Source organism: Hibiscus syriacus, unplaced genomic scaffold, assembly GCF_006381635.1.
Source record: "Hibiscus syriacus cultivar Baekdansim isolate YM2019G1 unplaced genomic scaffold, ASM638163v2 tig00111007_pilon, whole genome shotgun sequence".
Lineage (NCBI taxonomy): Eukaryota > Viridiplantae > Streptophyta > Magnoliopsida > Malvales > Malvaceae > Hibiscus > Hibiscus syriacus.
The window spans coordinates 63,106-89,921 of NW_024062950.1; the positions used below are offsets into that span (position 1 = coordinate 63,106).

General features: G+C 35.3%; 3 protein-coding genes, 1 long non-coding RNA gene and 3 pseudogenes across 5 annotated transcripts; 1 reads left to right on the forward strand and 6 right to left on the reverse strand.

Moving 5' to 3' along the window:
- The first annotated feature begins 1,650 nt into the window (after positions 1 to 1,650).
- Positions 1,651 to 6,394, forward strand: LOC120149556 (annotated as a pseudogene).
- A 777-nt stretch (positions 6,395 to 7,171) lies between these two features.
- LOC120149552 lies at positions 7,172 to 7,426 on the reverse strand. The gene is made up of 2 exons (XR_005518479.1): positions 7,322 to 7,426; positions 7,172 to 7,231 (listed from the first exon to the last, which is right to left on the reverse strand). It is a non-coding gene; the product is annotated as an uncharacterized LOC120149552 (long non-coding RNA).
- Positions 7,427 to 8,433: 1,007 nt separating this feature from the next.
- On the reverse strand, positions 8,434 to 9,189 carry LOC120149553 (annotated as a pseudogene).
- Positions 9,190 to 10,598: 1,409 nt separating this feature from the next.
- Positions 10,599 to 17,453, reverse strand: LOC120149546 (protein FLX-like 3). 2 transcript variants are annotated; one of them, XR_005518478.1, is made up of 7 exons: positions 17,331 to 17,453; positions 17,128 to 17,188; positions 15,983 to 16,523; positions 15,687 to 15,832; positions 14,847 to 14,923; positions 14,563 to 14,750; positions 10,599 to 10,732 (listed from the first exon to the last, which is right to left on the reverse strand). XR_005518478.1 is itself a non-coding variant. In XM_039162292.1 (6 exons), exons 3-6 carry the CDS (start codon positions 16,510 to 16,512, stop codon positions 14,676 to 14,678), a joined length of 828 nt encoding a protein of 275 aa, XP_039018223.1. In that variant the 5' UTR covers positions 16,513 to 16,523; positions 17,128 to 17,188; positions 17,331 to 17,453; the 3' UTR covers positions 14,430 to 14,675. The 2 variants fall into 2 exon arrangements, 1 of the variants encoding a protein (XP_039018223.1); XM_039162292.1 differs by lacking the exon at positions 10,599 to 10,732 and having other exon boundaries at positions 14,430 to 14,750.
- A 1,355-nt stretch (positions 17,454 to 18,808) lies between these two features.
- On the reverse strand, positions 18,809 to 20,665 carry LOC120149551. Its single transcript, XM_039162294.1, has 3 exons — positions 20,567 to 20,665; positions 20,281 to 20,466; positions 18,809 to 19,149 (listed from the first exon to the last, which is right to left on the reverse strand). The coding sequence occupies exons 2-3, from the start codon at positions 20,384 to 20,386 to the stop codon at positions 18,842 to 18,844; spliced, it is 414 nt and encodes a 137-aa protein (XP_039018225.1). The 5' UTR covers positions 20,387 to 20,466; positions 20,567 to 20,665; the 3' UTR covers positions 18,809 to 18,841.
- Positions 20,666 to 21,231: 566 nt separating this feature from the next.
- On the reverse strand, positions 21,232 to 22,189 carry LOC120149554 (DEAD-box ATP-dependent RNA helicase 20-like). The gene is made up of 3 exons (XM_039162295.1): positions 22,136 to 22,189; positions 21,758 to 22,001; positions 21,232 to 21,439 (listed from the first exon to the last, which is right to left on the reverse strand). The coding sequence occupies exons 1-3, from the start codon at positions 22,187 to 22,189 to the stop codon at positions 21,423 to 21,425; spliced, it is 315 nt and encodes a 104-aa protein (XP_039018226.1). The 3' UTR covers positions 21,232 to 21,422.
- Positions 22,177 to 24,522, reverse strand: LOC120149550 (annotated as a pseudogene).
- Between the last annotated feature and the right edge of the window lie 2,294 nt (positions 24,523 to 26,816).

Sequence of the window (26,816 nt, forward strand, 5' to 3'; positions counted from 1 at the left end):
GACTCGAACTCGAAATCCTGAACCGAAGATCGTGAGCAGCTCGAAAATGCTCGAAATGAAAAAAATCTTAAACTTAACTCGATTGAAGCTTCAAACTCGAACTCAAACCTAAATCTTAAATATATGAAAATCTTACTGTATTAAAAAAATTAATACATAAATAATAATATTATTAATAATTTATTTTTTAAAAAATAAAATATTAATATATTATATTTTTGAGCTGCTTACGAGCTTTTCGAATCGAATATCAATTAGTTCGTTTCGGCTCGTTAAGAACTCGAGTCGAGTCCAATCGATCCGAATATTTATCGAGTCTTGATCGAATCAACCTCGAGTAACTTGCGATCTCTAACGTCTCATTTAAAACCATAGTATGAGGTAAAATAAATAAATAAAATTGAAATGAAAACGGATGTGTAACTCTTTCGTGTCTGGGTACGAAATCTTTTGTTTCCCACCTTTTTCTGTATATATTTTCTTCAACAAAGTAATCCTTTCTTCTTCTTCTTCTTATTTTTTTCAAATGAAAGTGGCTTCCTTTTTGTCAACGGGCGTCTGAGTTTTTGTTTAAAAACAAATTTATGGGGTTTGAATTGTTAAAGGAAGTTAGCTGGTAATGTTTGGTTTCGTATATCTTCGTCTTCTTTTGTATTTTAAAATGTTTTTCTACGTCTCTTGTTTTGTTTACTTTGTTGTTTAGTTAATGAGAATATTGATGAACCTTGAATATTAAAATCAAGGGCACGTTTGGGCTTAGAGTATCTTTATTATTATTATTATTGTTCTGCTTCAAGGAGTTGCAAGGGATCTGGTCTTGTTTTCTTACTCTTTTTTAAGATTTTGCTGGTTTGTCGTTATGGGTTTTGTTTATTGAAAAGAGAAGAAGGGGGGAAAACCATGTTGTTAGTTTGATAATTCTTGTTTTTTTCTTGCATTTTCTAGCCAAACAAGCAGGGTTTGAATGTTTGTTCAAAATTTTAAAGTACTGATCTCTATATATTTTTTGCACAAATTTTTGCAGGATTTAAACTTGGGTTGTGGCTTGAATTTTGAGGCTTAAAAAGGGTGCTTCCTTTTGACTTGTTACGGTTTCGAATGGAGGCTATTTGCTAGTGGTGAAAATTCGGCAGTCAAATCCACCTGCAAGAAATCTGTTACCTGACAATCATTGTGGTTTGATCATCTTTGTATGGACTCATACACAAAAGAATCTAACAGTTGGATTTTTGTTCTGTTTCTATAAATCATTGAACAAGAAAAAAAGGGTGGGAAAACTGATCTCTGGATCCAAATTTCACACGGTTCATTATTCTTGTTAGCTTTTATTATTGACCCCGAAATTTGAACCCTTTCCAAGAAAAAAGAAGCACAGCTAGTTGTGTTGATTAGACTTATTGAAGTTCACTTTTAGGGGTTGCTGTCGTTTTGCAGTCAAACAATGGTTTTGTTCTCAATGCAGTGCCTAATTCAAGCTAAAGAACTTAGTTTCCTATTTTCAGAGACAAAAGGCTAGCTATATCTTCTTCAATTTTGCAATTAGGAAAATGTTTTTCTTTTTCATTGGAGGGTGACTTATTCTGAGGAGTTAATGTGAACAAGTGAAAAGGGTCCCGTCCTCGTTTCTGGTATCTCTCTGTATCTCTGCAGATTATCTATTTATCTGGAATGGAATAGATAGCCATGTCGGTAGTACATGTCCTAGAAGCCAATATGGTGGGGTCAGATCAATAATGCAAATGTTTGTTTTGTTTGTGTCTTTTTAAGACTTGTTGTTTTGGCTTCTACAATGATCATTGGTTTCTGAGAGTTGAATATGTTAAGTGAGGAAAGTTCTGTAGAAATTTTTGGTGCTAAATGAGTCAAGAACAGAAGGGGAAACAGGAAAAAAGTGGCTCGAATGCAGCAGAGAAAGTTGTCGTTGCTGTTAAGGCGTCCAAAGAAATTCCCAAGACTGCTTTAGCGTGGGCTTTGACTCATGTTGTTCAACCTGGAGATTGCATTACATTTCTTGTTGTTGTTCCTTCACCTGGCTCAGGTAATATTTTCTTGTTTTATATGGGTTTTGATTCTACGTGCGGCATTTTCTGTATTGGACTATTTCACATGTTAATAGTGATATATGTTTTTTTATTAAGCTTTTGAAACATTGATTACTGCACATGGTAACTTTTGAACCCCACTGTCCAAGTGGTTTGGTTATACCGTGTACCATAATTAGCGTTTCTGTCTGAAGAAGTTAGTGTTTTTTGTTTCCACGAGCATGTTAAGTTATGTCGTGGCACAGAGAAATGTGATCAAAACTTGAAAGAGTCATAATTAGGAATGATTGTGGTTTGGTTAAATGCTGTACTCCTGCAGGTAGAAAATGGAGTTTTCCAAGATTTGCCGGGGACTGCGCCAGTAGGAAGTCTCACTCAGGATCAAATTCAGAGAAAAAATCTGATATCTCTGATTCCTGCTCACAGATGATTCTCCAGCTTCATGATGTTTATGATCCAAACAAGGTAAATAACTTGCTCTCGACTAGATTACTATTTTATCTAAATGTCATGGCCTGGTAATGTTTTGTTTCCCAACCTAACTGAACAGATCAATGTCAAGATAAAAATTGTTTCTGGATCACCATCTGGAGCTGTGGCTGCCGAGGCCAAGCGAGCCCTAGCTAGTTGGGTTGTATTGGACAAGTAACATCCTGTTTCCTCTATTTCTTCTTCCTTTAGTTTCCTTTCCCCTTTTTCTTTTGTGTTTGATCCAAAAGGGTAGATACTTACTCTTTGAATTTCCCCATCCTTTTGACTTCGTTTCTTGGATTTTCTAGGCAGCTCAAGCACGAGGAAAAACGATGCATTGAGGAGTTGCAATGCCACATTGTGGTTATGAAGAATTCACAGGCAAAAGTTCTCCGCTTAAATTTGGTTGGATCACCTGAGAAGGAAGCTGAAGCTTCTTGTCTATTAAATTCTGGGGGAGATGAAGCATCTGAAAAGTATCCCCAAAACAAAGATGCATCATCTGGTTCTATTCAAGGGCCAGTTGCCACTCCAACTAGTAGTCCAGAGCTTGGGACACCATTTACCACTACTGAAGCAGGAACTTCTTCAGTATCGAGCTCCGATCCAGGCACTTCTCCTTTTTTTCAACTCAGAAGGGAATGGAGACCTGAAGAAGGAGGAATCATTGGTCATTAAAGAAATTGAGGATCTTGATGAATGTGGTTCCGACTCAGAGAGTGAAAATTTATCCTTAGCTTCAACGAGTTTTTGGTTCCAACCATGGATAACAGAGTATCTTACTTCTCATCATCAATCCTCACGACACCTTGAAGAAACTTCGGGAAGGGTTCATGATGGGGCCCAAGCTTCAACAACTAAAGCTTGCTGGAGAAATTTTCAGAATTTGATAGAGAGGCTGGCATTGGAATATCAAGTTTTAGGAGTGATACTGAATTTAGTGGAAACGTGAGGGATGCAGTTTCATTATCGAGAAATGCCCCTCCTGGCCCTCCTTCATTGTGTTCAATATGTCAGCATAAGGCACCTGTATTTGGAAAACCACCAAGGTGGTTTACCTATGCTGAATTGGAGCTTGCAACTGGTGGGTTTTCACAAGCTAATTTCTTGGCTGAGGGTGGGTTCGGATCTGTTCATAGAGGGCTACTCCCTGATGGTCAGGCGATTGCAGTCAAGCAACACAAATTGGCTAGTTCTCAAGAAGATGTTGAGTTCTGCTCAGAGGTGGAAGTCCTGAGCTGTGCTCAGCATAGGAATGTTGTTATGCTGATTGGATTCTGCATCGAGGATAGAAGGCGCTTGCTTGTTTATGAGTACATATGCAATGGATCCCTGGATTCTCATCTATATGGTATTTCTTTTTGTTGAAGTAGAATAAATCAGTAAACTTTTCATGTTGTTCTAATGCAATTGAATTAGAAGTTTCTCCAACCACCTTACCCTCTAGCCTGACTTGCCTCCCAACATTCTGTAAGGAAAAGAAATGCAGAACTCGAAAACTATTGATAGCTGAAGTTACTTGCAGTTAGGTTAACATAATCAGAATCAAGTTTGTAGGAAAAAAAGAAAATGACTGGTCGGTCATACTTATTTTTTCTTTTTATTTTAATTTTATATATCTAGAAACCATCATTTTAACTATACCATAAATTTCATGTCTTTCAGGGCGTCATCGGGAACCTCTAGAATGGTCTGCTCGGCAAAAGATTGCAGTAGGAGCTGCTAGAGGTCTGAGATACCTACATGAAGAATGCAGAGTTGGCTGCATTGTGCACCGTGACATGCGGCCGAACAACATCCTCATCACCCATGATTTTGAACCTTTGGTATGCAGACTTTCTAACTCTGCATCGTTTTGAATTTGGTATTTACAAGCTGAAAGAATTCTTTATTTCTTGCCTTGACATTAAGGAGAATCCTTAATTATTATTATCTTTTTGGTTCTAGTAAAATATCTTTGATGCGAAAACTATGAAAATATTTTTTTTTGGTGTTCAAATTTTAAAGGGTTTCACTCAGTTGGCATTTAATTTTCCCAACATACGCATTAGTATTACTTCCAAACTCAGGTGTTCATTCAGTTTTGGTTTTAATAGGTTGGTGATTTTGGCCTTGCAAGATGGCAACCTGACGGTGATACTGGAGTGGAAACCAGAGTTATTGGAACATTTGGGTAGTCTTCGAAGACTTTTTTTTACCCTTTTATAATTTACCTTCCCTATATGCCATTGAAGATTTCAATAATCGTTTATGCTGTGATATAGGTATTTGGCACCAGAATCTGCTCAAAGTGGCCAAATCACAGAAAAAGCCGATGTTTATTCCTTCGGAGTGGTGTTAATTGAACTAGTTACTGGACGGAAAGCTGTGGACCTTAATAGGCCAAAGGGCCAGCAATGTCTTACTGAATGGGTAATTTTGAAACTCTGCTTGTATATCTTGCTGCAAGAGACTAGTCTTTACTCGTGTGTAACTTAATTTTTATAATACATGGTGCCATCTGTCATAAGAATGAAGGTCCAAAACAAGATTACTTATTGCTTATATTATAATCTTGAATAGGCACGTCCACTTTTGGAAGAATATGCTATAGATGAATTGGTTGACCCCAGATTGGAGGATCGTTATTCTGAACACGAGGCCTATTGCATGCTTCATGCTGCATCATTATGCTTAAGGCGGGATCCTCATTCTAGGCCTCGCATGTCACAGGTACTCAGAAATTTTATACTTTATTGCAATATATTATTTTCTTAGTGTTATTTTTATATACGATCTTTGTGGCCTTAAAACCAATGCAAACTCAACAGAAACATAGATTCACTATTGAAGTTGTGTTGAAGTGTTTTTCGAATAAACAGTCGTCTCTGGTTGTTATTTTTCTAGCTGTATATTTTCCGATTTCGAATACAGAATGGAAGACATGTATGGTTAGATATCAGATTATGTTGCTTAGAATGTAATGTATTTGGAACCAATGCCTTCGGGTTTACGGAAATCTCTTCTTTGTCAAATCATGAATTTTGAAGTCAAATTGAATATGCTGGTTGATGATTGCTTGAATGCTCTTTCGCAACAGGTGCTCCGCATATTGGAAGGTGATGTGCTCATGAACGCAAATTACTCATCGCCAGGTTATGATGTTGGCAACCGTAGTGGTCGGTTATGGGGAGAGCAGCAATGGCATTACAGCGGACCACTCACGAGTGATTCATTAGACAGGTTCAGCGGAAAGATCTCCCTTGACTTCATGTGAAGATCATTTGTAAAAGGCTTGCTTACTGGGCTTCTCAACACACGGTAAGCTATATACATGTGTTACACATGTCGCCTTTCCGTGGTATTTTCTTTTAGTGTTTAGATTTTGCTTTTGTACAGTAGTAGTTTTGGAAGCAAGGATTTTAGTAGGGTTTTTGTATTTCTTTTTGGAAATGCCCATTTTCAAAAGCTATGGTGAATATGCAACTTCTAATTAAGTCAATGAATCAGCTTGAGAAATTTGCTTCATTCCCCCTCTTTTTGCATGCTTTGTACTATAAATTCAAGTAATTCAATCTTTATGTGATTCGATATTGGTGCAATCGTAGGCACATTGTACTCCTAAGGAGAGAATCTGAGTTTGAACCTCGGTTGGGAAGGATAGTCACGTACCCCGAAGTTGGACTGTAAGAATGCTGACAGATTTTTGATCATACTATATAACCTTCTTTCACATGTCTATGGGCATGGGATTTTGTTTGACAGTGCAAAGGCAGGGGAGGGAGCAGTTGCTTTGAATCTTTTATTGTTGAGCAGTAAGTAAAAAATGTATCTTTTTCAGTTCATGGTAAAAGACTGGTTTTGCTTTCCCCATTGTTTTGTTTTAGACTGAAACAGGCAAAGCCGACAAAAGAATTGGTCTGCAATTTTGTCTTTGCATGAAGAAACAAACAAAACTCGGGGCTTTGAAGTCGTGGGATTTTGAAGTCATTTATTCAAACAGATGGTGAAACATCCTTATCATTTTACCAGTAAAAAAGCTCGTTTCTTTTTCCATAACATGAAATTTACCCGGCCATTGCATGTTTCTCTCACGATGACACAAGGCTGAAAGTTGCAGAAAGATGGGTCATACCAGAAGGTTCAATTTTTTCTTACCCTGTTTTTAATGGGGTGCTCTGACACAAGTGAAGCCAATGGGGTTGGTTGTTTTGTTGTCTGTAACATTGATTTCTCCTCTTGTGTTCTTTGGTCAGGTTTTGAACAATCATGTATTTTTCTGTATGAAAACTCAGCCGTTTCATAAAATTCAGTGTGGTTATACCTAAAACCCTATTTCCAGAAAACAAATATGATGAATTGGTTGGGGTATTATAATAATTATTTGGGTTGGGTGAATTTTTTTTACCCTAAATCCGACTCAACTCGAATTTCAATAAAAATTCTAACTCTATAGGATCAAGTAACTCGTTAGCTTCGGGTATTTAGCATAAGCAAAAACTGACCATCCATGCAAAAAGTGAACAGTTTACCAGGTGAATAATCCATTTCATAAATGCACTGAAATCTGCCTTTACAATGTTAGAAAATTAAGTCAGCCCTTCAAAATAGGGACACGAAACTGTGCTTACATAATACAACCGGGCACTGGGATGCCTCCCTTTTGGACCTGACCTTCATGTAAATTGCCAACTTCATTCCCTTTTTCCTAGTGCTTCCTCATCCTAGCCCTTGCATACCTACAAATCCAGTAAGTCGTGTCATTTGGGGTAATCAAATGAGTCTACCAGATAATCGTATTTAAAATTGGCAAAGGCAGTTATATATACTCCATGTGCATGCCGCCTCGGTCCGATAAAGGCAACAGGCTGCTCTGAAGATCCGTCATCACTTTCGTGGCTTGTTCTATTTCCGGTGATGTGAAGACAGTCGGATGCTGTAAATTGTTCAAATGGTGACCGTGGAACCAACATATTGCAGGCTGAATAACCAACCAACTGGTGTAAGTGATCAAACCACTAAAGAAGCATGTAAAAGAGCTCAGGATGCTTGGATTTTGGTTAGCAAAGCCAGTTCCATAAAAATGAATGATCCATTTTCAATTTCAAGAGAAGCCTGCTGTTATCTTTGTTGGTTATTTGCTAGAACACATATCAGTGACACGATACGAGCGTGTGTAATATAATAAATGTGAAAGAAACGTTAATAAATGGTATCGATCAAGCTCGTTTTTGCATATATTCCATTAATCATATTACTAATCATCATTAATTGAATTAAATGGATTTCCAACAAAATATCCTGTTTGAATTTCAGAACCAAAACACATGAACCATAGCAAAAGGCATAACCGGACATCCAATGTAGGACAAGCCAAACATTAGCATCAGATTATCCCAAACATTAATTTACAAAACAGGATTCGGCTCTTGCATATGTAATGGCTTCAAACTTCAAATCACATGTCAAAAGGCCTTTTACTTTGCCTTCTTTAACCTTTTCTTTTTGCCATCAAGCTATACGCCCCATATGAGTTCTATCATTATGGCCACGATCACTAGGGATGGGCATTTCCGAACCAGACGATTCTGACCCGATTTTATAAGACTGTTTCTATTTTATCTAATAAAATGAATTATATATAAAAATATATATTTGTGTATTATCTGATTGGTTACAAGATTTTATCCAAAAATCATGTCGATTTTCGGATCGAATAAAATCTCTTTAAATTCAAATCGAATCAAATTGAGTGACGAGTAGAAAGATGTAATAGTCTGACCCCAGTCCATCCCTAACAACCACACATCTATCTTGCACATTTTCGTATTTGACATTTATATTTGACGCATATTTAAACAGCAATATGAATACAAATAGACCGACACTTGTATCCGACGCTAATGTCTGAAAAAGTAACTTGCAAGCCAAGGAATCGGTGTGAAACTGAAAGCGAAAGGCTATGTTATAACAGAAAAAACAGAGAAAAATACAAATCGATCGTCAAGAACAAGAACCATAACCAGACTCTTTCAACATACAGTTTACTCAGCCAATTATCATCAACTATTCACTTAAACAATGGCTAGTTTTGTAAGGCATGTGAATAGAAAGAGACAAAGAAACCCAGAGTCATGAAGATGGTGAAGGTCCAGAAATCAAGCCAGTATTTTCTTCATCGTACAAATCATCGATCTTCCTCAATGCAGCGTGCAACAAGACGACAACTGCACCGATCAAAACCGAAGCCAAAATGTTGCCAGTGGCATCAGTCAACAGCAAGAACACAAAGGTCGAAACCCCCAGCGCAACTAGCATCACACGGTCATCAATCGTGCTGTTAAAAACAACCAAGGGTTCGTCCCGTAGGAAGTACAAGAACAACCAAAGGGTCATCATGATAACAAGGACTATGAGGGAGATGGGATGCCATAGTAGGCTGAGGAAAAGGATGATGAGCACGATTATGGCATAGTTCATGCGGAAGTAGCATGCGTTAGTTTTGAACCTGGAAATGGCTTCAGAAAGAGTTCGAGGGAAGTTGATGGAGTGGATGTCGAACATGAGTTTCCACGGACGTCGAGCTCCGAGGCCCTCTTTGATACGGTCTTTTGCTCGAGATAGGTACTCAATGTTTGCCGAGGGCAATGAGGAAGTCGGGGATCGTGCCATAGGTTGTCATGGACAAAACAAAGTCTCGAAGGCTTTGTTCTTGGGCAAGAAAGGATAGGAGAAATGTGGAGGTAGGGGTTAAGCAATAAAGCGTTTATGAAGGGAGCGGGACGATGTCTTTAAAGATGACATGTATTTCAGTTTCTTTTTTTTTTTAAATATTATTTTAATCCGTCTACTAAAAAAAATAAAAATAATAATCTTTATACATTTCAAAGAAACAAATGTTTTTAATTCAAAATGCTGAAATCATAATTAATTTACTTAAACATTTTAGTTTTGACGTCATTTATGTCTTTGTCAATTTTGAAATTAACAAATTAATTCCTCTCAAATGACATTCGCCCAAATGTTATGGGATAAATACTTTAAATTTACAATTAAAAAAATCTAATATCATTTTTAATTACTCTCACTCCAACTTAATTATTCTAATTAAATTCTTAGTATTTTTAATAGTACTTTATTATTTTAATTTTGATATTTTTTCACACAAATTTCACGAATACCTATGAAATCTAAACATAAAATTAACCAAGAGTTTTAATACTATTATTTTTTTTTGTCTTTGACTACGACTTGAATCTCTAATGTAGAATTGTAAATTTGTTAATGTAAATTATAGTATTATTGTAAGAAAAAATCTTGATTTTTGTAAATATATTTGAAATCTCAAAACTTGACTTTGATTACCTTCAAATAGAAAATTAGACCAAAAAAAAACCTCGACTTTAATTACATAAACTTCAGCAATAATCTTTATTTTTATTATAATATTTATATTAATACGCCCGAGATGTTTAAAGTCCAAACTACCCATTCCATTCAAAAGAAGGATAAGTTGGAGAAAAGACTACACCAAGACGTAGGGTCAGCAATAATGGTTGGATTCAAAACAGAAAGAAGTGGGCATGGCCAATAGGAAATGGCATGTGAAGCAAAGATACTACAGATCATAAACAAGCAATGCATGAGGCTGTAATAATATAACTTTTGTGTATGCCAGTTGTTTTTGACGATGTTATGTATGTATGTATGTGTGTGTGTGCGCGTTGTAATTTGGAGGATTGGCTTTTCATAGAATATCAAATTATTTAGGTCTACTTTTTCTGTCATGCATGCAAGCTAATCATGTAGGTCAATTTGTGATATCAAAGAAAATGTTTTTTTCAGATAAGGATATTCATGCAAAGTATAAACCTCTTTTGATTGATAAGACAGTAAAACATTTCATGAAAATGTTAGATTAACTGAAACGAGTTTATATGAAAACCTAAATGGTTGATCAATGATCATGCAAGGGAATTGCGATAGAATCATGCCATTACTGGAGATTCCGGGATATCTGAGAATGACTGGCAACAGAAAGAGATGGTTAATATTGACATGCATGTATGCCAATAAACTCACATTCAGAAAGATCCTTTTTTTCCATTTTCTTCCATGTTTTGTCTAGAACATGCATGTATGCAACTTTACCTCATTCATTTATATTTCCTCAATCTCATGTAAGATATATACATGATCTTCTTTCTTCACCTTATTGCATGATGCATGCAGGTTCTCATCTGCAAACATTAAAAACATAAAATTAGGAAGAATCCAGAAACTGAAATATCAATTTTCATTGTAGGGGAAGTTGACTAATAAAAAGAATCTTCAGGTGAGTGGTAAACAGGCAACAATTCTATTTAACCACCAAAATGATCTAAGGAAACTGCAAAATTATATATTAACTGGTGTAAAAGAACTTGCAAGCAATGCATCAATCCACGAATCACATCTATTCCTGCTCCATTTCTACAATCACGTAAACATATCATTAACATGACATTCGTAACTAACAATTTCAGGCCAACAACTCTTCAGAACTGCTAGTCGTATTTTCCATATATCTTTTGGTTATGTGAAGGACAGCAAGCAAATAGCGTCTGTCTAATAATGTTCATCCAACTGTCCATGATCAAGGGAACATCTTCGAAGAAAATAGATCTATTTTCCTTCACATTGTTAGCATGATGCAGTAAAACATAATTCTGAAAACAAGGAAACTGTTCTCAGATGAGGTTTGCATCCAGCCAATTCCACCTTTCACAGACTCCATGTGTAGGATAAAACTACTACTACTTATCCTATAATACAGTGCTCCAGCTATAGAAACAGAATGATTCAGACTTTGATCCCATTAAGAATAAAGATATTGCAATATGTAGTCAGAGATACAAATTTTTCACTTCTTCCAATAGCCTAGCATCAAAATATCAGAGCAGGAAAACAAGTTTAGCTTGTACGTGTGATTAATCAATCCAACAGATTTTCTCTATCTAGTTAAAGAAGCCACTAAAGTTGTTCTTAGATATCTTCGTAGACTGTTGCTTGGCCAGCTCCTTTCCAATTAAATGGGGAAGAAAAACAACAATCCTCAGCAGTGACACCATTTGTAATTCTTGTACAAGATATATAAATTCTAAACCAACTTTAATGAATATCTTAATTGTATGTATTTTCAAGTGAATCGATCAATCTAGAAGCATCCAACCAAATGTTCCAAATAGAACTGTTATCTTCTATCATCCTTGAGCACTTGGAATTAAATGTTTCAACTTCCAATCCAAGAGTACTAGTTCCGGCACAACCAATGGAATATCTCACCACAAATTGGTACAAACAAGTGCCTGATAGCATGATAACTCTCTGACTTTTTGTCTGCAAAACCTTATCCTCGTACAAATCCTTGGCAAATGACAAATGCATATCCACTAACTAATATAACTATAAATTGACTAACTGGGAATCTAATTTAACCAGAGCAAGGTATAAATCTAAAGAAGTTAGCAAGGAGTATGAAAGATTATGATATTCTCCATCACGACAACATTATTAGAGTTAACCACCTTACAGATAGGTCTAACTATATAAAGCATGAAATGCCAAATTAACTTACAGATAGGTCTAACTATATACAGCATGAAATGCCAAATTAAGAGAACGAAATCAAAGATAGAGTGTCAGGGAAGTTCTACTTAAAAAGAAATTGAAGATCCATGGAACACACAGAAAAGACAGAAAACTTGCCTATGAAAGTACCGATCAGTAGTCAGCATCTTCCACATGGCTTCCCATCAACTTTCAGATATATTTTCATGTCATTGAATAACGGAACTACTTGTAATTATGTAGGTGGCTGGAATACGTTGTCCACTGAGTAACTTTGCAGTACAAAAAAAGACAGCAGAGCTGTAGACTTGCACCAGAACAAACTGCAGAATTGCAGATGATTCTACGGACAGGGTATAATACTGCAGATGATGGATATGAATTTAATCAAAGGATGAACAGCAAACTTCATTCAGTCAAGGGGCAGTGAGTTTTGTCTCCGAGCACCATGTGTTCTGAAAGGATGTACCCACAGAACTGGACCATATATGCAAACAGATTCAATAACTGAATATTTCCAAAATCCAGATCCTTTTCTATGTGTAGAACATATTCCATCACATATGCCACCTGCTGTATAAGCTTTATACTAGAATTCCCTCAATCAAAGAAAATGCTATCAATCCCTATCACTAAACTTTCTTTTAATTCTGGTAAGAGTGGGAGAAAATGTTAACGACTCAAGATGAATACTGCTACTGCAGACACAAATGTGTACATTTGGCTCACTCTTCTTAGCTGGTAAAATCTTTTTCTAAAACTTCCATCATCATAGGAAATTATAAGTAGTTTTACCAACTTCTACAAACAATGCCGAGATAAACACTTCCTCCATCCAAGATGCCTCAAGTCAAAATCCACGAGAAGTCAAAACCAATTATGGTCTAACTCTTCAGCAAATTCTCAACAGACCATAAGAATATATGGAAATAAATACTCTTTCATCAGTTTTCCAAGTAATATTTTCCAAAATCGAACAATAAAATAGGAACCAAATTCCAAGAAAGATATCTAAATAGGTCCTCATTCGCACACGCACCATACCAACTTTATATTATTCCCTAAAACATTTGGTCTCCAAGCTTCAAATAGTACACCACCATATGTCAGTGGATGCGAAAGGAAACTTCGAGTAAATTTAAGACAAATGATTCTCCTCTTAAGTGTTGCTAGCAAGAAGAGCACCAAAAACCTAAAAGCACGTCCTCTAATTTTGCAGCAACCATACATCATACGCCACAACAGCAGAAATCAAGAAATAAGTGCTAATAAAAGCACAAAAAAGGGCAGCACCTGAATGCTTTAAACAATATGCTTCTAGAGCATGAGGCCATTCTCATTATCCAATTAAATGTCTATATCATTTGAGAGAAGAATCCATTTACACAGATTTCTTTTCCTGACAAAACTCCAACTTATTATAACGCCCTGAATTACATGCAAAACCTGCACAACTTTGAAGGAATAGCATGCATTCGAAATTTAATTCAACTCCCAACAATGTCCATAAAGTGACTGTTAGAAGCTAGTCGAACCATATCCACCCACAGACTTCTGCTCCCAGGTCAAATACTCGAAATGCATATATCCAGAACCAAAATATAACATGGCAAATGATATCCCATTTATTTCACATAGAAAATAATACACTCAAGACTAACATATCCCCCCCTGATGATATTCACTAAGTGATAACTTCCAATTTTCAAGAGAAAAATGCCCTCCAACAAAAATTCTAGTATTCAAGTGTTGCATGAGAACCTAGTAAATAAAATAATTTACTACGACATACAGTTTGTGTCCGATTGGAAACTGCATTATGTTTCTCCAACAAGATAAAACGTAATTGCAGCCTTCTATGATCTATCAAGACAGATGGTTCCAGGAAATTTGCCGAATAGGTCAAAAAGGTATCATGTATATTAACATGTAGGTAATAACCAAAAGCTTCATTCATGGGTTGTAAACTTCAAATTGACCCCAGATTAACTACCTTATTTAGGGGGCAGCATTTTTACCTAAAGTAGCATTAGCTACATTATCGTTCTGCAACAAGATAAAACATAATTGCAGCCTTCTACGATCTACTATCAAAGACAGATGGTTCCAGGAATTTTGCCGAATAGGTCAAAAGGGTAGATGTATGTTAACATGTAGGTAGTAACCAAAAACTTCATTCGTGGGCCGTAAACTTCAAATGGACCCAAGATTAACTATTATTGAGGGGCAGAATTTCTACCTAAAGTAGCATTAGTTATATTCAAACAACACAGTTAATAAAATAAAACAAACAACAATAAAAAATGATGATGAAGATTTGACCCAACAGAAGTTAAAAATATCATATTATGGTTTCGTGTATATATAAGGAGTACCACTTCCACTACCAATGAAAAGAAAGCAACACAGAATCTTATATAAGAAGCTTAACATGACTAATGACGTATTAGATAAAAATTACTGATTTGGCAGGCAAACATAGAGGATGAACTCCATGTTGTCCAATATTTTGCATTTCCAAAATGGAGCAACAATTTCGCCTTTCTTCCGTCAAGCAAAAACTCTCCTAGGCTCCTAGCGACGTGTAGTGCGAGGCTTCTCCCAAGTCCCAGGATGAGGACCATGAAAAGGACCCTTATCAGGAGCAGCCTGTTAAGTAAAAACAAGTGTTAATTGGGAAAAAAATCCCAATGTATTAGATTTATGGTCAAACAAATAAATTAAACAAGACACGAGCAAAGATACCAGATGAGCCCCATATCCTTCATATGATGCAGGAAAAGCCCCCTCTGAACTGTTGAATTTCATTCCATATGGTCCACCTTGAGCCACCAATTATCAAGACATTGAGATTAGAAGCAACATAAAACAACGATGCTCTACAGTGAATACATGATATAAACTAAACCGTTATTTATGAACTCTAGACAAGAAGAGAGAAAAATATACTATCATTCAATTGAGCAGACCAAAAGTGCGAGGCAAAAAACAGGAATCGTCAATGCAGGTTTAATGGAATCCAAAAAATGCACCTGACCATTTGAACTTCAGACTTTTCACAAGAAGGTCCCAAGATCTAAAACTTGTAATTTTAAGAAGATGAAGGATGGTGTTATGGACCACATCTATTGAAGGAAAGGCCATTATATAAGTTTGATTCTCTATTTAAGGCTTAGGTTGTGATTTTATTTACTTCCTTAGGTTCTTGATTATGCTTTTTATTTCAGTTTATTTATTTTTCTTTTAACAATAGGTTTCCTCTAATGTAATGAAACTGGTCCTTATTTAAAGGGACATATGAAATAATAAAGCCCTAAGTCCGAATTTAAAAAATATATAAAGATATTGTTCTCTCTTCTAAGGATTCCTGAAGTTTCAGTCTCCCTCCGACGAGCTGAATTTAAAAAATATATAAAAACATGAGATGAAATAATAAGATCGTAACAGAGGGGGAAGGAGAATGAACTTCATTACATTCTACTGGTCTTGGTAGGAAATATTAGAAAATTTAGTCAGATGGTATAGAAATCTTGGAAACACAGTGTGGAACGTAACCAGCCAGATAATAATTAAGATAGATCATACCAGCAGCCCAAGGTCTACCATCCACAACGGAAAGTTCTGCACGTAGCTTTTCAACTTCACGTGCCATGGAAACCATGTTCTTCTCCATTGCCTGTCTCTGCTCCATCAGCTCAATATTTGCCTTCTTTTCATAATCAATGGCATTTCTACGAAATAAAATTTTAATTTAGCATTTAAATATATAATTGGATATATGAATTATTAGCACTGCAAGTTAAACTCTCAACAGAAACTTTCAATTGTTTGGATTTTTTAAAAAAGAAAAAAAAAAGGTGAAAAAGGATTCGGGAATGTACCTTGCACGCATCAACTCCTGGTGCAGGCCATCAATTTCTGCTCTTAGAACAGATATCTGTTGATTATCTGCTTGCATCCTGGCCACATCTTGCTTGAGAGTCTGAACTTGGCCAGTTAGTTCTTGCTTAACATTATTCAATTTTTGAACTTCTGCACGGAGTTGCCCAGCCTCCTTCTTCAGTGGCTCAGTTGCACGGAGATCTGCCTCCATCTTTAAGCCTCTGTCAATAAGTGCCCTCGAGTGCAGTTCTTGCTCAGCACGAATGTCACCAATAACAAGATTCAAATGGTGAATTTCATCTTTTGCAGCACCAAGCTCTTGTTGTATAGCCATTCGATCTTCTGCTAGCCTGCTGTTATCACTCAAAAGCCTCCGAATTTCTGCATGTTGCATTTCAAGCTCTTCCTCCAATATCGCAGGATGAGGAGGTCGCTGTGGCAGAGGAGGACCACGGTGGAAAGGTCTTTCAGGAGGAAATCCACGCCGCTCATTGAAGGCCTCGCGAGGAATGCGGTTTCTCCCAGCCATTTTAAATTATACTGGGAAAATATAACACAATAAAATAATCTTTAGTCAGCTTTTATGAATATTTGAATTATTTTTAAATCAGCATTTACGAGAACAGTACCGATGAAAGAAATAGTATATACTTGCATCATTTTCACATAAAAACTGTTAATCAAAACCTTCATGAAATTTATGTAGTCTACGTCCAAGACGAAAGAGATACATTAACCATATAGTAAGTGGCAACAGGATCCAAAGATGTTCCATATTTGATAACCAGAACAAAAAGAGCTAAATTGAAAATCAGAACCACCAAGGGGAAAAGGATACATTAACATTCTATTGATTGGACCCCACCAAACCAGGAGAACAAAAGGAAAGAAACAAAAAACTGAAATCCCTTTGGTTCTATAAAATATCCATCTCTGAAACATTAGAAACCAAATTCCATTGGACCAACTTGAAATTTCTAATCATCTATTTCCGATTTTGCAATATTAAGTTCTCTTCTAAAATATATATAAATTAACAAAAACAAATAGATGCAAGGAAGAAGTTAGAAGATCAAAACCATGCATTTAAAAAATCCTGAATTCCCAATGTAAAACAGTGAAAGAAAATATTATTTCTTCGTACTTGAACAAATTGAGCGCCGGGGGGGATCTCACTTCTTCTCTTTGATCCAAATCCGCTTTGCCTGCACAACCAAACAGTGAATTAAGAAAAAAAAACTAACAGCTCAAGAAGAAGAAAATTCTTTTAGAAATATCTGAGTCCTAAGTTTCTGTTAATGTTACTGGAAGAATAATGAAAAGGGAAAAAGGAAGATAAATTGAAACCTGAGAATATAAAATGTACGATTAGGGTTTGTGAGAAGCGACTTGATTGAAATGGTATAAAACCATTTTTCCTTGAGATGAATAGAGCGAAACAGCTAGCTTTGAGTCGGCCAGACCCCAAAAAGAATATAACTTGGGTAAACTAGACCCGATGTCACTCGTGTTTATTTTTCATCTTATTTTGATCACTTAACTTTCAATTATTATGGTTTAATCACTTATATTATTGATTTGTTACAACTTAATCGTTGGACCGTTAACCAATATACACATTTATATTAAACAATATAATATTAGAAAAAAATTTTTTTTCTGTAAAATGAAACCTTAACTCGTTATTTATTCATGTTGTTGTTAGCGTCACGTATATCTAGGGAAACAATTTGAATCGAATTTGATGAATTCCAACTAGACACTGTAATATTAATTTTTTAATTCACTTTTGGGTCGAGTTAGTTTAAAAGAAGAATTAATGGTAAAATGGTTGTTTTTATATTTAGGTTAAAATATACTATTTCTCACTGACGTATTCTCTATCTCCTATTTTACTTACCGCACTTTTAATTTTTTTAATTTACTCATCGAACTTTCGAATTGCTCATGTTTTGATCACTTCGAATTATTTTTTTATTATTTTTGTATGATGTGACTTTTTATTACTATTATTTAATATAAATAAAAACAGAAGGTGGTCGAACGCCACCGTCGGCTTCGACCACCATCGATCGTCGCAGATAGTGGTCGTTAGGTCCTAAATTTCACAGGTCAGTTCGTCTTAACCCCTTGAGTCCGAATCTGGTGTTGTTTCACTAGAAAATGTACCATAACACATGAATCTCGACTGAAACGTTTCGACTTCCTCACTTTCAATCTTCAATTCATGGACTTCAGAGCAAGTTCTGACAAAATGGAGGGTAGATTCGGACTCACGATATTGAGACAAAGCGAGTCGTGAATTTGGGACCGAACAACCACCATCTACGACGATCAACGGTGGTCAGCGATGGCGTTCAACCACCATATGTTTTTATTTTGTATTTTTAATTATTATATATTAATAATAATAAAAAGGTCACATCATACAAAATAATAATAAAATAATTCAGAGCGATCAAAATATGAATAATTCAAAAGTTATGTGAAAAAATTAGAAAAATTAAAAGTACAGTGAATAAATATGAAAGAGAGTATAATTCAATCAAGAATGATGTAGTTTACCCTTAAATTTAATTTCCGTTGGCATTATCGTCATGCAAATTCAAGAACGAAAGATTAAGTATGTTATCCTACGGAGAGATGTTTGATCTTATCATGCCAAAATGTGCAACGTAAAAGATAACATTGATTTGTCCATTGAACCTTAATTTAATTGACATGTTTATCATTGTAAAGTAAAAATTGGCTAAAAATTATGGGTTGGAACAGCAAAATATGCAATAACATGGCGACAACTTCCACAACTTCCAAAATTTGAAAGAAAGATAAAAGATCCAAGTTTCAGCAATGTATTATCAAGTCATAACTGAGGTGGATTTCGTTCGGATGAATTGTTTAAGTAGAGCTTTCTCTTCATCGAGCCTCTTCTTCTCCTCGGGGTCTTTCGGTTTGACTTTCCTTTTCTCTTCCAATATATATTTAAAAAGTTCATGCTGCTGGTTCTTCGGAATCGGTTCAATCACCTTCAAATACAGTGCGATAGGTGGTGCACGTAATGGGGTTTCGGTAACCGGAGGAGCAGCAGTTGAAATAGGAGGGCTCAAATCAACATCTGCTTCGGTCATGCTCGTGTCCTTTCTCTTCGTTCTCATGAAAAGATAAGCTGCATTAATCATACAGATTTTTATCAGACAAATACAAACTTATGTTAAAAAGTCGAGTTCGACCAGGAAAGCGGCATAAACCGGTGAGGGTGAACCACAAATCGGTTAAACGATTATAGAAGTGAGATGGTTAATGCTAATTATTACGGCCCAACAAAGAAAATCAATCAAGACGTGCTCCTCAAGTGAACAACATGTGTAGAAAAAAGATGCTATTCACTTGCAAACAATAGCTAATTCTCTTCCCTGATCTACGATTAATTATCAGAACCTGAAATTGTTAGAAGTCCATACAACACATCAAGACATTTTCTTACCGATGAGCAACTACTCATGCTACTCTCATTTGAACATGATTCGGGTTCTTTATCGGTAATTACCGGATAAAAGAAAAACACTAGAAAGTAAACCGAAACAAACATGAAAATAAAAACTTCACTGATTTGAGGACTAGAAATCCAACTTTGATCTGAAGGAAATGGCTATATGAATGCCATGGCTATTATTCAATATCTGCTCCTCTGTAATCTTGCATCAGTTATAACTTACGGCTAATCCAGTTTGCAACTTATCATCGAAATGTTGATGTGGAAAGAAAATCAATGAAGCAGCTTTCAATCGGTAAACAGGAAACAAATAAGCAATCAAGTCACTCATCATCATTGTTATAAGTCTCAACGATTATGGAGATAATCACTCCATGATGCTCGGTGCATAAGTTTAGTAACAATGAATTTATGAGAATACCATAGCACAGTGTTCGGATGTAAATATGTTTACTACAACCATTCAACCCCATCAGTTCGATGCACTTTTAGGTTGTGAATGTACTAAAGTTAGGGATTACTCGTTTACATATATCTATATAATCAAAACACCTCTTTTGGTTGAATACCAGAAAAATCAGCTCTTTTTTTTTCTCCTCATCAGCTCAACTAAATATTTTGGGTCAGTTGAGTGAAATAATCAGAGTTCCTGGGGATTCAGGCTGGCCAGCTATGTTTGGGATATGAACTAACAAGAGAAATCGTAGTCATGATGCATCTTCATCTATTCAAACTTCAAACAACAATACCCATCACAAACAGAATCAAGAACTACAATAAAAATGCATAAAGAAAGGAAATCACCTCCTACAGTAAAGTTGACAGCCAAAAGAAGGGGCCAAATGAACTTGTAACGTCTTGCAAACGACTCCCTTGGAGGCTGAGGTGGCGGCGGCGGGGGCTGACCCATTGTATATGATGCTGCTGCACCTGATGATGTTGAAGGAAAATCCTTTCCTTTATGTTGCTGCTGAAATTGCTTCAATTGAGCTGCAGTAATCGAATTTCAAACAACCAAATACCTCTGCTATTTGAGAATTGTTTGAGAAATATAAAAATGGTTTAGGGAAGAGAATTCGTTTTGTTATACCTTTGTTGGGTTTGTGATCGTAGAGCTTGGACTTTCGCGCATTTTGGGAATCCTTTTCCAGCAAAGCTTCGATTTTCTCTGCTCTCACTCACGTTGCTTGCTCCCTTGCTTATTTGATTTGATTAGCCACCAAACATTTTAGTTTAAGGGTTAAACACACTTCATTCCACTTAATTTAGTGGTAAATTATCAAATTTAAATATTATAATCTAATTAATTAATTAAAAATTTATTATAATTAAGTCATTTTTTTCGTTCAAAATAAGAAAAATTTGTACTAAAATATGATACAAAATAATTTTAATTCTTAAAATTTGTAAACTTTATTAATTTAATTCTAATTTAACTTTCATATTTAAAGATTATATCAATTTAATTTTAGTTCTCTTAAATTGCATCATTTTATCTTTCATGAGAGTTGATACTAAAATAAAATTAAAATATACTAAAAATTAAATATATAATATAGGTTATGCTTAGGAAAATTAAATATAAAAAATATTTTTTTCGTTTGTTAATGTCACTGATTCGTACAATTATCTTTAAAAAGATAAATTAGACTAAGTTTAAAATGCAAACCATAATATTTACAATGCAATATTGGATTTGAGTGGAAACAAAGGCAAGTCAAATATAGTGGGGGGAAATGGTTAATCTTGAAAATAGACAATTAATTTACAAGTTTACATCTATGCTTGTTCTTCCTGCTAGTCTTACAGGTAATAACAATTGAACCCACAAAAACAAAAGGTGGTAGTCAAAACAAATTAACAAACACAATTTAGACCCCTTTATGGAGGTCTCTTTTCCTTGATCAGTTCCAAGGGCGGCCGCCACCGTAGCCCTTACCTCGGTCTCAGAAACCACCATGACCTGCTTTGTCAAATGAACAAAATTAGTAGTTGAGATTATGTATCAAGCTTTTAGAACCTGTTTACAACATGCTATGGAGATTCTTATTCATGCATAAAAGTCGAAGGTAATATATCTGGCAATTCAACCGGTTCACTTCTATTGGATTGAAGAGCCAGAGCAATGATCTCCATAATGTGTGGCAATGCGCCAGTGTTTTCTTTAACACCACAAAGCAAGTATCTAAACGTGCAAATGCTACGAGAACTAACTAAAATTATTCGATTTCATTGAATTTGCTTGCACCTGCGTGTTCCAAAAGGAAAACAGTAAGCTAACCTGATGGAAGAGGAGGTGCACCACGTCCCATCGCTGCCAATTCAGGACTGACCTTTTGTCCAGCTTCCTTAAGTACGACAATAAGGTCTTTTGCGAATCTGGCATTTGCAGCTGTGAAGAAAGTGTAGGCAGTTCCTTTTGCCCCCGCCCTTCCTGTTCGACCAATGCGATGGACGTAATCCTCAAGAGATCCCGGGAAGTCGTAATTGATTACGTATTTCACGTCTTTCACATCTGCCACCAACTAAATTTAATAAATAATCCAGATGACGAGGCCGGGCCAAGTTAGAAATGTAAGCCCCCTGGTCCCATACTAACTAATATACATTCCTAAGCCACGAGCCGCAACATCTGTTGCAGTCATTATAGGGCTCTTGCCAGCTTTAAACTCTGAAAGGACCCAATCCCTTTCAGCTTGACTTTTATCTCCATGAATCTAGAGAGCAGGCCAACCATCCATGCGAAGTTGCCTGGTGATTTGGTCACAACCTTTCTTGGTATCCATGAAAATCAAAATTCTGCTGCCATCCATGATATCCTCCAGCAGCTTCACTAATCTAAAACACCAACACAGACTAAGTGGTAAAAAAACAAGGCTTAATGCAAAAATAAGTTACTAAACTATACCCAAAGTTAACTTTAGGTGCCTAAAGAATTTTTTTGTTAAAAATAGGTGTCTAACATTTCCAACGTTATACTTTTAGGTGTGCCATTAAATTCGGCCGTTAAGTGACACATGTTAGGCTTAAAAAATTTAAAAAAATTATTTAAAAATTTTGAAATTATATATGCCTGAAACGTATCACTTAACAGTCGAATTTAACGGTATTAACAGTCCAGGCACCTAAAGTGTAACGTTGGAAACGTTAGAAACTTATTTTTAATGAAAAATTCTTTAGGTATAGTTTGAGCACTTATTTTTACCTTAAACAAAAACCCATTCAAACAAAGTAAACTCTGTTCTGTACTTGTTATATTTCTGACTCTCCGAAACAATGTCAACATGTTGGCGAATTGCATGGTTAGCTTTTAAATCAGCAGATCCAATTATAACCTGTACAAAAGACAAATGGAAAAATAAGTTTAAGTAAATAACAGACATCATAAACAACAAAGTCACATGCCAAAATCCTACTTTTGCCTTAAGATCAGATTTAGCACATTTGAGAAGCCAAGAGTTGTATTTGGAAAGACTAAAAATTTTCATGTTATAAAATAACATAGAGAAAACAAATGAGATAATAAATGGAGATTGCAAAAGAATTAGATAGAAAATCAAATGTCAAAACAAAAGGCAATTGATCACATTTCCTCACAGGAGAAGCTAATTAGCAAAAATTGCTAAAATTGTGAAGCATCTTACTTTGTATGGATTGTAAAGAAACTGCCTTGCCAATTGTTCAACCTCCTTTGGCCATGTTGCACTCCAGTATAAAGTTTGTCGATCTGGACGGATCTGCATAAAATATAAGTACCACTTAGAGAAAGAGAGAGTGAGGCGGAGGGCGAAGCTAATTAATGAGATTGCTTATATAAAAAATAGAGATCTTACACAATCACATATTTTTTACTAAATAGAAATTTGGAGAGTAACACCTATAGTTTTTAAGTCACTTTTCTTCAGATAGTTGCACGGCTGCATTGTACTGTAAACTAAAACAATGAATCTATTTTTTTTTTCATGAACACTGATAGCACTAGTGTATACTTCTGAAGTCAACATTATCATCATCCTAAAGTGTTGAGTTCCACCATATCACTAGGATAAATTAAGCAACAAGACAACTAGCGAAGTCTGGCATCTCATTTTTTTTTTGAAGTGTGATTCTCGAGTTAAAGAAATGTAAATTTCATGGGAATCCATTATGCTCACAATGAACTGTCCTCATACATAAGCAGTAACTTGTCATGGGCAAAGTTGAGGGGGTTGAGGGGAAGAACATAATGAAAGAGAAAGATAAGAACAAAGACCTGAGAAACAATTTTTCGTATCTGAGGCTCAAACCCCATATCTAACATCCTATCTGCCTCATCCAAAACTAAATAACTCTTCGCAAATTTGTGTGATGTGAGTCCAACATATCTATCAACCTTCCTGGTGTAGCAATAACAATCTCAACACCTGATCCAACAAACAATATTAACACCTTTACTGCCAACAAGTTTAAGCAATTACAAACTAAAAGATAACCAATTACTTTAAACTAACAATAAACATGTCAGAAAGCATCTTAAATCAAGACCTGTGTGTATGAGAGCACAAGCAGTTCAAGAACAACAAAATACAGAGTAACAGTCAAGCCAAGCATATTACCGCATACCTTTCTGGAGATCACGCACTTGAGGTCCCTTTGGAACCCCGCATATATGCATGTATTTTTAATCCTTGACGATGCTCCAAACTTAGCAGCCTCTTGCTGTATCTGAACCGCAAGTTCCCGTGTTGGAGCTAATACTAATACAATTGGACCATCTCCGGGAGCTGAAAACATATACAAAGAAGCCAAGAGTTATTCCCTCCCAGTTATTAAAAACATACCGAGAAAATTAAATCATGATAACAAGTGAAATTTTTACCTAAAATTGGCTGTGCGTTTACATGAACAATTGCAGGCGATAAATAGGCAAGAGTCTTCCCCGATCCAGTTTCAGCAATGCCAATGAGATCACGGCCCTTCAAAGCCATTGGCCAGCCTTGAGATTGGATGGCTGTTGGTTCAACAAACCCTGCTTTTGTAATCTCTTGCAACACGTAGTCTGGAATAAGAAAGGAATATCAATTATAACAGAAGAATCTATAAAGAGAAAAGAAAAATCCAAAACACTTACAAACACAATAGTTTTCAAATGCTATTATAAAATTCTGTATAGCTAAGAAATACCCAAACCACTGTAAAGCTAACAACCAACCTAACCATCAAAAGGATATTCTTCTTAGTTCTTACTCTAATATTAAATGTATGCACAAAAGCTTTTGCACAACAGGAAAAGACTCTTAGACTACTTAACAATTCATAACATGGAAGCAGTAAAATATCAATGATTTAACATCTAGAAGCAACAAGAGCATATCAACAAAGATAGAAGTAAACTGAAGGTTTATGATGACTCTGAACTTCACAAAGACAAAGTCAATGTTCTGGTACATACAAAAAGCAAATGGAAAGATTATATAACCTGCAAATATACTGTCTTAAACATCTTTACAAGAAACCTCATATTGCCTTTGAATCTTTACAAGATTTTATAATGTTCTGGTTAGAAGAAAAGATTTTGTTGTTGTAAGAGATTGAAAATCAAATGAGTGTTTTGTGTGTGTAAGAGATGAGAGTAGTGTGTTATGAATGTTAAATTTTTAACCGTTGGAACTCGTCACTCCGGTGTGACGAGTTCCATTGATTTTTTTTTTTTTAAATTGTTCGTTCAATAACAGTCAACTCAACGGTCAACAAATTCAAAATTATACCTGTTGGAACTCGTCACTCCGCCATGACAGTTCCATCAACATTAAAATATTTTTTCAATGCTTTTAATTTAAAAAAAAATTATTTTTATTGGGACTCGTCATGCCCTTAAGATATATTAAATTAATTCGGGTTGTGAGACCCACGTGACACGGCCTATTAAAAAATATATCTCATGGAACTCGTCACGCCGGCATAACGAGTTCCATGGGCACTATAACATTTGCCGTAGATCCCAAAATAAATTTCTTGTTGTCCTATTGGGCCAAATAATTCACTCGTCTGGATTATTGGGCTAAAAATTCCGTTTTAAGATGTATTGAAAATATAATTAATAATCGGTCATTTTTTAATAAAATATCTACACCTATAAATGTTGTCCCATGAATATTATTAGCAAGCCAACTAATGTTTCATCCTTTAAAAATAACTTCATTTTCTTATCTAAAATAATTAATTTTACTCTTATTCTCATAATATTCTCACTCCTTAAAAAATTCATTCTATAATAAAAAAATCACCAATGTTAACTAAAAAAGAATGATTATTAATTATGAGGGTTGGTTCAATTGATAAGCAGCTTGATATCGTTTAAACATAGTCTCAAGTTCGAATCATTGTGTATACAAAAAATTCCTACTAAAAAATTCACCCGTCAAAATCAAGTGTGCGACGCGGGTCAATCCGAATTAAAATATTAATAATTTCATACGAATTCAAGAAATCTGTTGCTCGTTCTTCCATATGCTGATGTTCGTATTAGAAATTTTTTTTATGATAATGAAATAAAACGACTATTGTCGTGGCATCGTGAATTAATAATCAAATTTTCAAAACCTTATTTCTAAAAGCGTCACTATCTAAAATTTGGATTAATGGACCCAACTTGATTCATAAGTATATTTGACCACGTCCCTAGCTACATGATAGGTTAACAACTCCTATAAGTTATGTGGTTGACCAACCAATAGTAATACATACATGATTTTGGTATGTCGTTGTCATGATGAATTCTATATATTATTTTATTGAAAAAACTTATAATAAATAAAAGAAATTTGTTGAATTGAAGTTTCTATTGATGTTAATTTTCAGGTTCAATCTTAGACCGTTCGTTCTCTTTTCTTTTTATCATGATATATAATTATTATATATTATTTTTTCTAATAAAAAAACTATATTTTAAAACGAATGTCGCTTTCATTTTGTGTAGGCCCTTGAATGTCCTTGAATACTTGGATGCATTCGGATACGACAGAGGCGCAGGCGGCGCAAAGGTTAGGTCGCCTCTCGGTAAAACTATCTTTTAGTCCTTTGAAAATTATAAAATTTATAATAATAAAAGTATGGATAAAATACATTTGTAGTCATTGAACTTTTAGGATGATTTCACTGTAGTCACCAAAATTTTCAAAACTTGTATTACATTCACAAAATTTTTAATTCGTTTTCACTTTAACCACCAAATGATGACATGGCACATTAAAGTATTCTTCCAAAACAATCTAAGAATCCAAATTTGTATTCAAAGAGGAGGTCAATTTTCCGATAAGCGGAGCAATCGCCGATCATATCCCAATAATGGAAAGGATACT